This window comes from Coregonus lavaretus (genome assembly GCF_964263955.1).
Source record: "Coregonus lavaretus genome assembly, contig: HAP1_SCAFFOLD_171, whole genome shotgun sequence".
In the NCBI taxonomy this organism is placed as follows: domain Eukaryota; kingdom Metazoa; phylum Chordata; class Actinopteri; order Salmoniformes; family Salmonidae; genus Coregonus; species Coregonus lavaretus.
The window spans coordinates 601435-616219 of NW_028160460.1; the positions used below are offsets into that span (position 1 = coordinate 601435).

The window sequence follows — 14785 nt, forward strand, 5'->3', positions numbered from 1 at the left end:
CTACTGCAGGGACAGAGCCCTGGTTGATATCCACTGGTGGAGGCCTACTGCAGGGACAGAGCCCTGGTTGATATCCACTGGTGGAGGCCTACTGCAGGGACAGAGCCCTGGTTGATATCCACTGGTGGAGGCCTACTGCAGGGACAGAGCCCTGGTTGATATCCACTGGTGGAGACTGAGCTACCCTAACGCAGCTGGAGTAAAATAAATGCCTGAGCGTTTCTTTCAGACCCTGCTGAGGGTGCCACTGAGCAATAGTTGGAAAAGAGTACAAACATATCTGGGACCAGGCTAGGCAACTATATACTTACATTTCAAAATGCATTTTTATTTTATTCAACCTTTTTCCCCTGAAGGTGGTGTCTTCTAGTGGAAGAATGGTGTCACATCCCTCTAATAGATGTGACAGTTGTAGAATCTATGGCAAGGCGCATTGACTCAGTTCTGGCGTCTCGTGGTGGCCCAACGCCCTATTAAGACCCATTATGCTGGTGTTTCCTTTCATTTGGCAGTTACCTGTAAGGTCCAGCTAATAGCTTCACCTCTCAGCAGGCGACAACAATTAACAGATTCTTGCAACTACACTAATGGTGAGTATTCAACTTCACTACTTTACTAATTAAATGATGTACAATGCTTACATTAGAAGACCTAGGCAACTAACACCCTGAGTGTCAGTCTGTTTGTGCTATCATTCCAACTCATTGTCACTCATTGTCATGGCTTGATAGTGATCAATGGAGTTGGAAAGAGCACAAACAGATCTGCGACCAGGCTAGGCAAATACATAGTTACATTTTAAAATGCTGAAAAAACAACAACAATCATATACCTTTTCCCCTAAAGGTGTCAGACACATTTCATTTTACTCAGAGATGTGGCCTACCTTCTGATTCTGGGCAGACAGCCAAAGTTAATTTGTCAGGAGGAGGTTGATTACAGCAACACCCAATAAGAATTAAGCCTCTGCCTGTCCTGAATTGAATTATTTTTGCCTAGCAACACTCTTTCATTGGCTATAAATGACTAGTTACATGGAAAACAAAACCTAACTCTGAATATAGGCTCTCACAGTCACAACAGGGGACAACAATTAACAGATCAGTACAACTGCACTAAAAGTGAGTATTCAACTTAACTGCCTTACTAATTAAATGTACAACAATCTACAGTTTAACAACTATAGCACAACATTAAGTAAACATTTAATTGATACCAGGTATGTTGACCTTCATGCATAAATAACCATGCTTAGAATGTAATTAGATTTTGATACATCTTATGGGTACATTATGTTGACCTGTACTGTGTTTATCGACAGTTATACCACATATCATTACTATTTTTATAGTTTAGATTTTTTGAAAGACAAATTGCTGAGAAAAAATATATAATAAACTGATAATGCCTGACAAGCCGGTGTTATTGTCACGGGTGTTGTTAGATGTTGTACCACGGTGCCAATATATCCTCTAAACACCGGCTTCGAGGGCATTATTACTTTTATACAATGTGTTACTAACATATTCAAATAATGATTGACATATTTTCATTAAAAAATTTATTTTGATGAATCTATTCATACCTTCCACGAGATACAGTCCCCACACATCTAGGATTGTTACCGCTACAGTTATACCACATAGCATTACTCTCTTTATAGTTTAGATTGTTTGAAAGTCAAATAGCTGAGAAGAAATTCCAGTTTAATTGATCCTCATTTGCAAAAATTGGAACTCGGCCAAAAAGACGTGGACTTTGTTTATTTGTAATGAGGTCATCGTCTGTTTCCATGTTTTTGATTGGCCATTGTAACAGAGATGGAACGAAGAGGGACGACTCGGAGGACTTTGTTCTTGTTGACACTCTGTCTGCAATCCTTTACTGGTCAATGCCAAGGTACACACACACACACACACACACACACACACACACACACACACACACACACACACACACACACACACACACACACACACACACACACACACACAGAGACAAACACACACACACACACACACACACAGTTTTCAGTAGCCTTGTATCAAGACACTCGCTATCAACTCAAGCACTACTTGTCTGTTTTCACAGATTCAGGCCAGTCCTCTGACCTCAGGATAGTTATGGTAGGGAAGACTGGATCAGGGAAGAGTGCAACAGGAAACACCATCCTGGGTAAAAAGGTGTTTAAAGTGGAGGCTTCTCCAGTGTCTGTGACTGCACAGTGTGAGAAACAGAGTGGAGTGGTGGATGGGACGAAGATTGATGTCATCGACACCCCGGGGCTCTATGACACAACAATGTCTAAAGCAGAGATGAAAGGTGAAATAGAAAAGGCCATCTATATGTCAGTCCCAGGACCTCATGCCTTCCTGCTGGTGATCAGACTGGGGAGGTTCACAGAGGAGGAGAGGAACACTCTGAAGTGGATCCAGGAGAACTTTGGAGAAGATGCCTCAATGTACACCATTTTACTGTTCACTCATGGAGATCAACTGGAGGGGAAATCAGTGGAGGAGTTTCTAAAACAGAGCCCAGAGCTACGGCGGCTTGTCACCAGCTGTGGGGGCAGATATCACTCCCTAATCAATGACAAGAGAAGAGACATCACTCAGGTTACAGAGCTGCTGGAGAAGATTGAGGAGATGGTGGAGTACAATGGAGGGAAACACTACACCAGCGCTGACTATGAAGAGACTCAGAGAAAGATCAGAGAGGAGATTATGTTTTACTGTAAACTGGCAGCGTACGGCAGTCTAGCTACGACAGGACTAGGGATGTTTTATGCGTCACCAGTATTGGTGGCAGCAGGTATAACTGCAGGCCTCAGCCAAGGGTTTGAATGCACTAAGGAGATGCTAGGCGTTTAAAATACCAGGGGTGCGTTCAGTTGGTCTTAACGTTTCACTGCGTATGGCAACGGTATTTACTGAATGATATAACAGTTATTTCAAAACCATTTGCAATGTTATAAATATGCTATATATGCTATGCAATGGTAGTGTATGTATTTAGTGGGGATATATAGTATTAAATGGTAGTGATGTGGACATGGATCACATGGCGAGGGTGGTGTGGATATGGATCACATGACCAGGGTGATGTGGATATGGATCACATGACCAGGGTGATGTGGATATGGATCACATGACCAGGGTGATGTGGATATGGATCACATGCATAAATAGATGGGATCACATCTTCTCAAATTCAAGGATTACTTCCCTTCACAATCTGATTGACGCCAGGGAAAGCAGTGGCTGCATAATGAATAGACTCAAGCCTTGTTCCCATTACTTCCACTGATTTCAAAACTCAGTCCTCTAGAAAGTGTGGAGAGCAACACTTCCGCAGTTTTACTACGTGATACGTAAAAAAAAAAAGCTGCATTAGACAGGATTACCTACACATACTGAGCAGCTGAAATATGGCAGACCAATCCGAACTCATATCTTGGCATGTCCAGCCCACTCATTATCTCAGCCAATCATGGCTAGCGGGAAGGTTGCTGTCTTTTTCTTTGACTAAACCAACTTGCCTCGTAATTTTAAATTTTATTCGTATTTACAGATGGCATACAAGTTTGTTATTAAGGCACATGAAAGTTCACATGTTCCAGAAGGCATTTCTGCCCAAAAACACATTTTGATAATAAAAAAAAAGATGTAAAAAAAAGGTTTACGTTCAAATGGCTCTCCTGTGAAGTGACCCGCGACATACGCCTAGTTTCCTGAAACGAGTCACATATGTGGTTTTCATGTGATGGCTTTATGGGATAGCTAGCAACTTGTAAACAATTACCCATTCCTATAAGTAAGTACTATTTTAATAGTAATGTTAAATAATACACATTGGCTGCTAAGTCAATGATATTATATGCCTGTTGCCTCCCGTTTAAATTGATTGTGATGGTAATGACGTTTGTTTATTATAATAATTATTAGGTTGAGGTCTCTATCTACAGTGGTTTCTTCAACCTAGCCTTTAGCTAGCTAGCTACTCTGCACAGCAAGATAACTTGACTTGCTATAAAGTTAGAGAAACAAGTTAAAGAAAAAGTAACTATACAAAACATGTCATATTTTGTCAATCTCCCAAAAATAAATGCGATTTCTATCTTGCATTACAAACACTACGCTTGTCGGTTCAGTAGCGGGGCAAAACTTATGGCGTAATAAAATACGTCACGATGTTTACGGGGCATCACAGCTTGTCCCCAGTTCTAGAGGATAAACTATTGGGAATAAATAAGAAGAAAAAGTGATTGTCAATCATTTATTACCGAAGTGGTCCCCAGAGGAAGAAGGCCTTGCTGGTCCCTGGCACAAACTAGTTTAAGAAAGGCTGTAGTGGTGGAGCCTTTAGTAGGACAATCACGGTGAATGATGACACTCTATAGACATACTGGCTGGTTTCAATCCAAGGCACGTTATAGATTGATGACTAAAATTATCTTGCCAATTGCCTTTTTTACTTACATTGAACCTAGTGAAAATATCACAAAATATGAACATGTTCCATTTTCTATTTTACATACAGTTTTTGCCAAGATACATTAGCTTATCACAAAGATTACTTCAAAAATATTTGTTTATACACTTACAATAAACACAGAGAAAATGGAGGAAAGGTGGAGAGAGGTAGAAGACCCAGGCGGTGTATCATGCAGGCGGTGTATCATGCAGGCGGTGTATCATGCAGGTGGTGTATCAGGCAAGTAAAGTATCTGTATAGCTGTTCCATCCTGTGTGAACGAAAGACAGAGACCCAGGTCTGAAACAACAGCATGCAGACTTGTATGATTTAGATTTCAGAGAGAGCAGGATACCACAGGAAGTTACCAAGTTTTTATATAGAGATTCTGAAGCAAAACACTCATAATTCTGAATATCTTTGGGGGCTGATCCTCCCGGCAGGATCCTCCCCTAGTTGTGGACGGAGATTCTGTTGAGCCTGCTGGCGGCCGCCCGCCATTATGCAGGAAGCCTAGTTGAGCAAGACATTTCTACATTTCTACTTTGATTGTGTCTTGAATAATTCTATAATAACAATAATAATAATCTATAAAAATATAATTTAGCAGTTAGCCATCCTTAAGTAGTCTTCATAAAAGTGTTTTAGATAAATGAAACGGTGACAGTTGTATCCAGTGTTGTATGATTTTTCCATATTGTCAACAAGACTATAATTAAATGAATTGATCTTGTTTTACATTTCATGTATATACTCTTTTTTTCTTATGTAGGTGTCATAACCAGCCATAAAATAACTACCGTAGTAGGTTTTGTGGGTTTTGACTCTTTTGTAGGTGTCATAATCAGCCATAAAATAATGCAAGATATGTCACAACAGGTCTACATATATGTAATGACAGTGTTATGACCATATTATGACAGGTTATGACAAGGTATGTCAGCTGTTATGACATATTATGACATGGTTATGACCGTGTCATAATGTATTATGATGCTGGGTGTCAAGTAAAGTAATGTTTTCTAAATTAAAATGGTGGAAAAACGATTGGAACCATTTCCCTGTTTGACAGCTAGGTTCTATGGGTATTATGACTCATACTGTGGTACTCTATGGAGTTGGAAAGAGCACAAACAGATCTGGGACCAGGCTAGGCAACTATAAAGTTACAACTACAGTATATAGCTACATTTGAAAATGTAGTTTTATTTGTTATTTCATTTTTAACCTTTATCCCCCCCAGAAGGAGATGTCTATGTGTCCAACACATTTCATTTTACCCATAGATGTGGCCTAGCTTCTGATTCTGGCAAGCAGCCAAGGTTAAACAGCGACACCCAATCAGAATTCAGACTCTGCCTATCCTAAGTAGAATAATGTTTGCCTAGCAACACTCTCTCATTGGCTTGAAATGTCTAGATACTGGGAAAATGAAACTTAACAGAATGTAAGGTGAAACAGCGACACCCAATCAGAATTCAGACTCTGCCTATCCTAAGTAGAATAATGTTTGCCTAGCAACACTCTCTCATTGGCTTGAAATGACTAGATGCTGGGAATATGAAACTTAACAGAATGTAAGGCGCAGCACATTGGGCGCTTCTTCAGCTCTCTCAGTGACAACATGGAACAACAATTAACAGATCTGTGCAACCACACTAAAAGTGAGTATTCAACTTAACTTCCTTACTAATTACATTTTGTACAACAATCTACTCTACAGTATTTGAATAACTGTCGCACAATATAAAGTAGACATGTTATTGATACCAGGTCTGTTAACATTTATGCATAAATAATCATATGATTACATCACTTATCATCAAAATATGTAGCTGTTAACAATCACATTATAATATGCCATTTAGCAGACGCTTTTATCCAAAGCGACTTTCAGTCAAGTGCGCATACATTTTTACATATGGGTGGTCCCGGGGATTGAACCCACTACCCTGGCGTTACAAGCGCCATGCTCTACTAATTGAGCTACAGAGGACCACATTATGCTGTACAGTATGTTTGTATTTATACACGTTTTATTATTGTAGAACAGTGAAAGGAGAAACATGGTTTGACTTTTACCTGAAACATTTACCTTGTTTAGTGTAGTATACTGTATCTTGTTCAAGGGGGCCGATCTTGGGTCAACAACCATCTTATTGCAGGTTGTTGCTGTGAGGGACACACCTGCAGGTTTCTGTCAGTACTGACTAAGGTCGCGCTCCACCGCTTAGACGTTGCATGCGTCAACCATTGGTTGACTGACAGATTGCTAAAACACATGATGTGGTTAGCTGATATGTAAAATACCTATCCAGGCGTTGTAAGATCTGGCGTCAGCAACGTCTGAGCAGAGTAACGCACCCTTTGTGTTCTGAGATATTAAGCACTGGTTTCAGTTATACTGATTCCACTTAATTATTGTTTGAACTTTTCCTGTCTGTTTACACAGTAGCTGTGATGTTAATGGTAACACAACCTCTAACTGGTTTATCTGGTCTTGACACGTAGCAGCCAGGCAACGGTAGAATAATAACCATGTTTAGATCGTCATTTGATATGCATATAAGTAAAATATGTCCACCTGATATAGGCTACGTTGTTATGGAATGTACTGTGTTTATCGACAGTTATACCATATATCATTACTCTTTTTATAGTTTATAGTTTTATTGTTTTTATTGTTTGAAAGTCAAATAGCTGAGAAAAATATATAATTTAATTCATCCTCATCTGTAAACGTTGGAACTTTGCCAAACACTCTCGGATGAGTCACCGAAGAAATGTGGACTTTGTATTTTGTAACGAGGTCATCATCTGTTTCCATGCTTTTGATTGGCTGCAGTAGTAGTAATGGCTCAAGGAAGAGGAAGGATTCTGAAGATTCTGTTCCTGTTGATACTCTGTCTGCAAGACTTCACTGGTCAATGCCAAGGTACACACACACACACACACACACACACACACACACACACACACACACACACACACTACACACAATACACACTCACACACACACACTACACACTTGTTTGTTTGTATCCCATTAGCTTTTGCAGAGGCAGCAGATATTCTTCCTGGGGTCAACAAAAAACACAAAACATGACAAATAACACAACACTGATGGACAAGGACAGTCACACAAATAAATACATAAATATATATAATAATAATGATAATAATAATAATAATAATAATAATAATAATACAATACAATAAAAAAATATGAGTGTGTTTGTGTTTGTGTCCCTTCACAGTTCCCGCCATTCCATGACAAGTTGTTTAATCTTTTTTTTTTTTTATGGACTTGGGGACTGTGAAGAGACCCCTGGTGGCATGTACTGTGGGATATATATGGGTGTATGAGCTGAATGTTATTTGATTATTTTACTTGAAGAAAAGCAGTTCATGTCTTGTCAACCCTCAACCAGGAAAGACACAGACACACATACAGACACACACACACACATACATATATGCATGGAAATACACAGAGTTTTCAGTAGCCTTTTATCAAGACACCCACTATCAAATCAAGCATTTCTTGTCTGTTTCCACAGTTTCAGGCCAGCCCTCGGACCTGAGGATAGTTCTGCTGGGAAAGACTGGAGCAGGGAAGAGTGCAACAGGAAACACAATCCTGGGGAGTGTAGTGTTTAACGTGGAGGCTTCTCCAGTGTCTGTGACTGCACGGAGTGAAAAACAGAGTGGAATGGTGGATGGGAGGAAGATTGATGTCATTGACACCCCGGGGCTCTATGACACAGCAATGTCTAAAGAAGAGATGACAAGTGAAATAGTCAGGTGTATAGAAATGTCAGTCCCAGGACCTCACGCCTTCCTGCTGGTGATCAGACTGGGGAGGTTCACAGAGGAGGAGCAGAACACTGTGAAGTGGATCCAGGAGAACTTTGGAGAAGAAGCCTCAATGTACACCATCTTGCTGTTCACACATGGAGATCAACTGAAGGGCCAATCAGTGGAGGAGTTTCTGGCTAAGAGCAAAGAGCTACGGAAACTCATCAATATCTGTGGAGGCAGATATCACTCCCTAAATAATGACAAGAGAAGAGACAACACTCAGGTCCCAGAGCTGCTGAAGAAGATAGAGGAGATGGTGAAGAGGAATGGAGGACAACACTACACCAACGAGATGTACCAGGAGGCCCAGAGGAAGATCAACGAGGAAAAGGAGAGGAGGAGACAGGAAGAGGAGAAGAGAGAGAGAGAGAGGAGACAGGAGGAGGAAGAAAGCAGAAGAAGAGAAGATAAATTGACTGAATGCAAGTGGTCAGCGCTTGTCAGTACGGCTGCATTGGGGTTGGGAGCCGTGTACGGCTCTCCGTTGTCGTTAGCAGCAGGGGCTGCAGCAGCCGCTTGGAAAGGTTATGAATGCATGGGAACCTATTTCAAATCAGGTTCCTCCTCAAAAGAGAAGAAGGAGTAAGATTTCCACATCCACCATCTCAGATTGTTTAGAAATTAAGATTTACATTTTACATTTACATTTTAGTCATTTAGCAGACGCTCTTATCCAGAGTGACTTACAGTTAGTGCATACATTATTTTTTCATTTTTGTATTATTTTTTATTTTTATTTTTTATTTTTCATACCCCCTGTGGGAAACGAACCCACAACCCAGGCGTTGCAAACGCCATGCTCTATCTACTGAGCTACATCCCTGCCGGCCATTCCCTCCCCAACCCTGGACGACGCTGGGCCAATTGCGCGCCGCCCCATGGGTCTGGCCGTGGTGATGAATTATTGAATTATTTTGTTATGTAATATAAATATAATTTGATCTCTGAGAAATTTTGCTAATTTATTGCGCCCAAATTGTCCCTTTTAATTGATAGGATTCATATACTATTCAATAAATATAGTACCCAACATCTGATCTGGATCACATTTTTTCCCAACAATGATTAAGAAAAAATAAAGGTCAAAAGCCACCCTCAGATCAGATGTTGGGTATTATGCATTGCTATGTGGAGGGCGGTCATTTGCATCCCCCCAATGGTCCAAATGTGGAAGCCGTACCCTTGCCGATGTGGTCAGTAATGGTTTGAGGACATTCAGAGATTTGAAAGATACATACACATTACCAGGCAACCCTTTTTTTTATATTTACAATTTAGGTTAGCTATGTTGGCCTATGAAGTCCCTTGGGAAACCCAACTACCAAACTATCCAATGATGGGATTTATAAATAAATTATCTGGGCTCCCGAAAGGACTGATCTCTATAATATACATGCTATACATGCTAACTTCTGGAAAGTGGTAAAACATTTTAAACAACTCCACCCCCTTGTTGTCCCAGCAGGTTTTGACAGCCCCTGGTCCCATACTAGAGAAAAATTTAATTTGTGGTACTTTGAAAAACCATTTTGCTTCAGCTGGCCAAATATTTGAAAGGATAATCTCTGAAAATGCATATCATTCTACTGGAGAGAGTCCTCTAGTCACCTCACCTTGTAGATAATAATGCACTAACAGACTCGCATACTTTATTTTCATTCCAACCATTTGATGTCTATGATGTACTAAGTACTTTGCTAAAGATGGTAAAAAAGTAAAACAAATCCATAGAGGCTGATTCACATAATCCCTTCTTACTTTCACTTATCACAGAACCATTGATATATTTTAACTTTACAATTGTTTATCCCGAAGGTCTGGAAAGCGACACATAAAGGAGGAGATCCTTCTGACTTAGATAACTACCGTCCAATTTGCAAATGATCTTGCCTTTCCAAAGTTTAGAATCCCTGGCCAACTGTCAGCTAAGAACTTTTTAAACTTCTCACTCTATTCTTAATGTGCACCGATCCGGTTTTAGACCTGGACATAACACAGTTTCAGCTGCTATGCTTGTTTTACATGTGTTCAATTGCTTAGATCAGAATAATTATTGTGCTGCCTTTCCAAGGCCTTGGACACTATTGACCATCACACTCATTCAAAGGTTGACTGAAATAGGCCTGAATCAGGCAGTGGTTTGAGAATTATCTGTCAGACAGGACTCAATGTGTTATTTCTGATGGTGTCAAGTCTAGTTTCTTGGTACTGGGACCTGTTCTCTTTACTATTAATATAAATAATATTGGTCTATCTGTTAAAACTTGTATTAGTCATCTGTATGCAGACATCACTGTTATGTATGCCATTGCTCCAACTGTTGACCTTTGGATGCTGTCTACCATAGCGCCCTTCGCTTTATCACAGGTGACAGTTTTAATACTCACCACTGCATCCTGTATTAAAAGGTTGGCTGGTCCACATTAAAGTCCCATAGATCACTTCATTACTCCCTTTTTGTTTACAAAGCTCTACTACACAAGCTTCCAACTTACCTAACTTCGTTGCTAACGTATGAAAGAATGAGCTATCAAAGCCGCTCGTAAGATTAGTTAGCTCCTGAGGTTCCTCTGGTCTCGACCAATTTAGGTAAATCCTCCTTTAGTGTTAGTGCCCCCCATTGTTGGAATAACCGACAAACTTCCTTGATTCCCTGGTGCCTCTAGGGTAGGTTAGGACTCTGGTGTTGAATGAATTCATTGAGGATTGCAGTAGTTTTTTTAGTTTGTAGTTTTTTTACTCCCTTTTTCTCCCCAATTTCAATCTTGTCTTATCGCTGCAACTCCCCAACGGGCTCGGGAGGCGAAGGTCGAGTCATGCTTCCTCCAAAACATGACCCGCCAAACCACGCTTCTTAACAACCGCCGCATAACCCGGAAGCCAGCCGCACGAACATGTCGGAGGAAACACCGTTCAACTGATGACAAAGGTCAGCCTGCAGGCGCCCGGCCCGCTACAAGGAGTCGATAGAGCGCGATGAGCCAAGTAAAGCCCCCCCCCCCCCCCCCCCGGCTAAACCCTCCCCTAACTTGGACAACGCTGGGCCAATTGTGCGCCGCCCTATGGTACTCCCGATCACGGCCGGTTGTGATACAGCCCGGGATTGAACCTGTGTCTGTAGTGACGCCTCTAGCACTGCGATAAAATGCCTTAGACCGCTGCGCCACTCGGGAGGCGGATTGCAGTTGTTTTGATTGATTGTAGTTTTAGTTGTTGAGGTTGTTTTTATTCTTCTTGTAATATTCGTTTTTCTTCCTGTTTGGGAGAACATTTTGTATTCAAGGCACCATTGGGTGTCACACCCTGGCTATGGGACTCTAGTTGTTGAGCCAGGGTGTGTTTGTTCTATGTGGTGTGTTTCTATGTTGGGGGTTCTGGTTTGTTGTTTTCTATGTTTGCCTTAGTGACTCCCAATCAGAGGCCACGAGTGTCAGCTGTTCGTTGGTTGTCTCTGATTGGGAGCCATATTTAAACTGTCTGTTTTTCATTCGGGGTTGTGGGATTTTGTTCGTGTTGTAACCATAGACGTCACGCATCGTTGTTTATTGTTTTGATCGTGTGATCGTTTAATAAATATAATATGTTCACCTTCAACGCTGCGCATTGGTCCTCCTCATTAGACGATCGTGACAGAAAATCCCACCAAGATGTGACCAAGCAGCGTGTCCAGGAGCCATCGCCAGGGAGATCCCTAACAGATCTCCTTCGCCTCCTCGACTGGGTCAAGCCGAGTGAGGAAGAGAAGGGCTTGACCTTGTGGCAGAAGGGCGAACGGCTGGCGAGGGACATGGAGACCTGGTCCACGGGTAGGAGAGACGCCCCGAAATTTTTTAGGGGGGGGCTAACGCCGTGGACGACGGGCCAGCAGGAGACCGCGGCAGAGCGGCCCAGCGGATTGGCAGAGGAGGACGCCAGGTTACGGGAGGAAGGAGGTTGTAGAGGCACGGCGAGAGGTACTGGCGTGTGTTGCCAGTCCGGTCCGGCCTGTTCCTGATCCCCACGTAGGGCCAGTGGTGTGTGTTCCCAGTACGGTCCGGCCTGTTCCTGCTACTCGCACCAAGTCAGTGGTTCGCGTCGTCAGCCCGGTCCGGCCCATTCCTGCTCCCCGCACCAAGTCAGTGGTGCGCGTCGTCACCCCGGTCCGGCCCGTTCCTGCTCCCCGCACCAAGTCGGTGGTGCGCGTCGTCGGCCCGGTCCGGCCCGTCCCTGCTCCCCGCGCCAGGTCGGTGGTGCGTTTCGTCAGCCCGGCTCGGCCCGTTCCTGCTCCCCGCACCAAGTCAGGGGTGCGCTTCGACAGCCCGGCTTGGCCCGCTCCTGCTCCCCACACCAAGCCAGTGGTGTGCGTCGTCAGTCCGGCACGGCCCGTGCCTGTTCCCCGCACCAAGTCAGGGGTGCGCTTCGACAGCCCGGCTCGGCCCGCTCCTGCTCCCCACACCAAGCCAGTGGTGTGCGTCGTCAGTCCGGCACGGCCCGTGCCTGTTCCACCGGTGGCTGGTCTGGCACCGGTCAGAGGCTTCACGTCGGAGCTAGAGCAATCCGCTCCACCAGTGTTCAGTCCAGCTCCGGCCAGCAGGGCCAGACCGGACCAGGGGTACTTTGGGGGGTTAGAGAAGGAGTGGGGGTCAAGCCCAGAGCCAGAACCGCCGCCGAGGAGGTATGCCCACCCAGCCCTCCCCTGTTTTGCTCTTTTTGAGGCGCGGTCGCAGTCCGCGCCTTTAGGGGGGGGTACTGTCACACCCTGGCTATGGGACTCTAGTTGTTGAGCCAGGGTGTGTTTGTTCTATGTGGTGTGTTTCTATGTTGGGGGTTCTGGTTTGTTGTTTTCTATGTTTGCCTTAGTGACTCCCAATCAGAGGCAACGAGTGTCAGCTGTTCGTTGGTTGTCTCTGATTGGGAGCCATATTTAAACTGTCTGTTTTTCATTCGGGGTTGTGGGATTTTGTTCGTGTTGTAACCATAGACGTCACGCATCGTTGTTTATTGTTTTGATCGTGTGATCGTTTAATAAATATAATATGTTCACCTTCAACGCTGCGCATTGGTCCTCCTCATTAGACGATCGTGACATTGGGAATGAGACCCTGGTCTCATTTGGGCTACCCTGAATAAATAAAAGTGAATAAATAAATAAAATATAAACAACTATTGGAAAGCTCATGTTCAGAGCTAGCCATTACAAAAATATGGTCCACAGATCTAATTGAATCTGAACAACCCTTTAACTGGAACAGAATATGGAAAAATATGGCATCCTGTGATCCGAACCATCAACTTTTAAGTTTTGTTCACCTCACTTTCTCCCAATTCACCAGTGGATACAGTAACTATTAGAAGTTATAACATTAGAATTATCGACAGTTGTGCTAGTCAAGGAACAATTGAGCCCTGGACAAATATACACTGAGTGTACCAAACATTAGGAACACCTTACTAATATTGAGTTAGACCCCCTTTAGCCCTCAGAACAACCTCTATTCGTTGGGGCATGGTCTACAAGGTGTCGAAAGCCATCCACAGGGATGCTGGCCCATGTTGACTCCAATGCTTCCCACAGTCGTGTCAATTTGTCTGGAAGTCCTTTGGGTGGTGGACCATTCTTGATACACACGGGAAAACTGTTGAGCGTGAAAAACCCAGCAGCATTGCATTTCTTAACGCACTCAAACCGGTGCGCCTGGCACCTACTACCATACCCCGTTCAAAGGCACTGAAATATTTTGTCTTGCCCATTCACCCTCTGAATGGCACACATACACAATTCACGTCTCAATTGTCTCAAGGCTTAAAAATCCTTCTTTAACTGTCTCCTCCACTTCATCTACACGGATTGAAGTGGATTTAAAAGGTGACATCAATAAGGGATCATAGTTTTCAGCTGGATTCACCTGGTCAGTCTATGTAATGTTTTGTACACTCAGTGTACTTGACTCTGTAAAGAATAATCTCAGCTAAAGCCCAACACATACATACAAACAATATACAGTACCAGTCAAAAGTTTGGACACACCTACTCATTCCAGGGTTGTTCTTTATTTTTACTATTTTCTACATTGTAGAATAATAGTGAAGACATCAAAACTATGAAATAACACACATGCAATCATGTAGTAACCAAAAAAGTGTTAAACAAATCAACATATATTTTATATTTGAGATTCTTCAAAGTAGCCACCCTTTGTCTTGATGACAGCTTTGCACACTCTTGGCATTTTCTCAACTAGCGTCATGAGGTTGTCACCTGGAATGCATTTCAATTAACAGGTGTGCCTTTTTAAAAGTTAATTTGTGGAATTTATTTCCTTCTTAATGTGTTTGAGCCAATCAGTTGTGTTGTGACAAGGTAGGGGTGGTATACAGAAGATAGCCCTATTTGGTAAAAGACCAAGTCCCTACTATGGCAAGAACAGCTCAAATAAGCAAAGAGAAACGACAGTCCATCATTACTTTAAGA

The 14785-nt window shown here is 42.7% G+C and overlaps 1 protein-coding gene across 1 annotated transcript; it reads left to right on the forward strand.

The window, feature by feature from the left end:
• The first annotated feature begins 1032 nt into the window (after positions 1 to 1032).
• Positions 1033 to 10775, forward strand: LOC311121815 (GTPase IMAP family member 8-like). Its single transcript, XM_084196259.1, has 7 exons — positions 1033 to 1121; positions 1819 to 1899; positions 2092 to 2868; positions 3571 to 3573; positions 6048 to 6137; positions 7319 to 7408; positions 8034 to 10775. Exons 2-7 carry the CDS (start codon positions 1821 to 1823, stop codon positions 8918 to 8920), a joined length of 1926 nt encoding a protein of 641 aa, XP_084052385.1. The 5' UTR covers positions 1033 to 1121; positions 1819 to 1820; the 3' UTR covers positions 8921 to 10775.
• The last annotated feature ends 4010 nt before the right edge of the window (positions 10776 to 14785 follow it).

Bases quoted from the DNA above. Each gene is read 5' to 3' on its own strand.
- LOC311121815 (XM_084196259.1), top strand. From the start codon at position 1,821: ATGGAACGAAGAGGGACGACTCGGAGGACTTTGTTCTTGTTGACACTC. The intron at 6,138-7,318 runs GTGAGTATTCAA...GATTGGCTGCAG, and splicing joins TCTGTGCAACCACACTAAAA to TAGTAGTAATGGCTCAAGGA. The intron at 7,409-8,033 runs GTACACACACAC...CTGTTTCCACAG, and splicing joins CTTCACTGGTCAATGCCAAG to TTTCAGGCCAGCCCTCGGAC.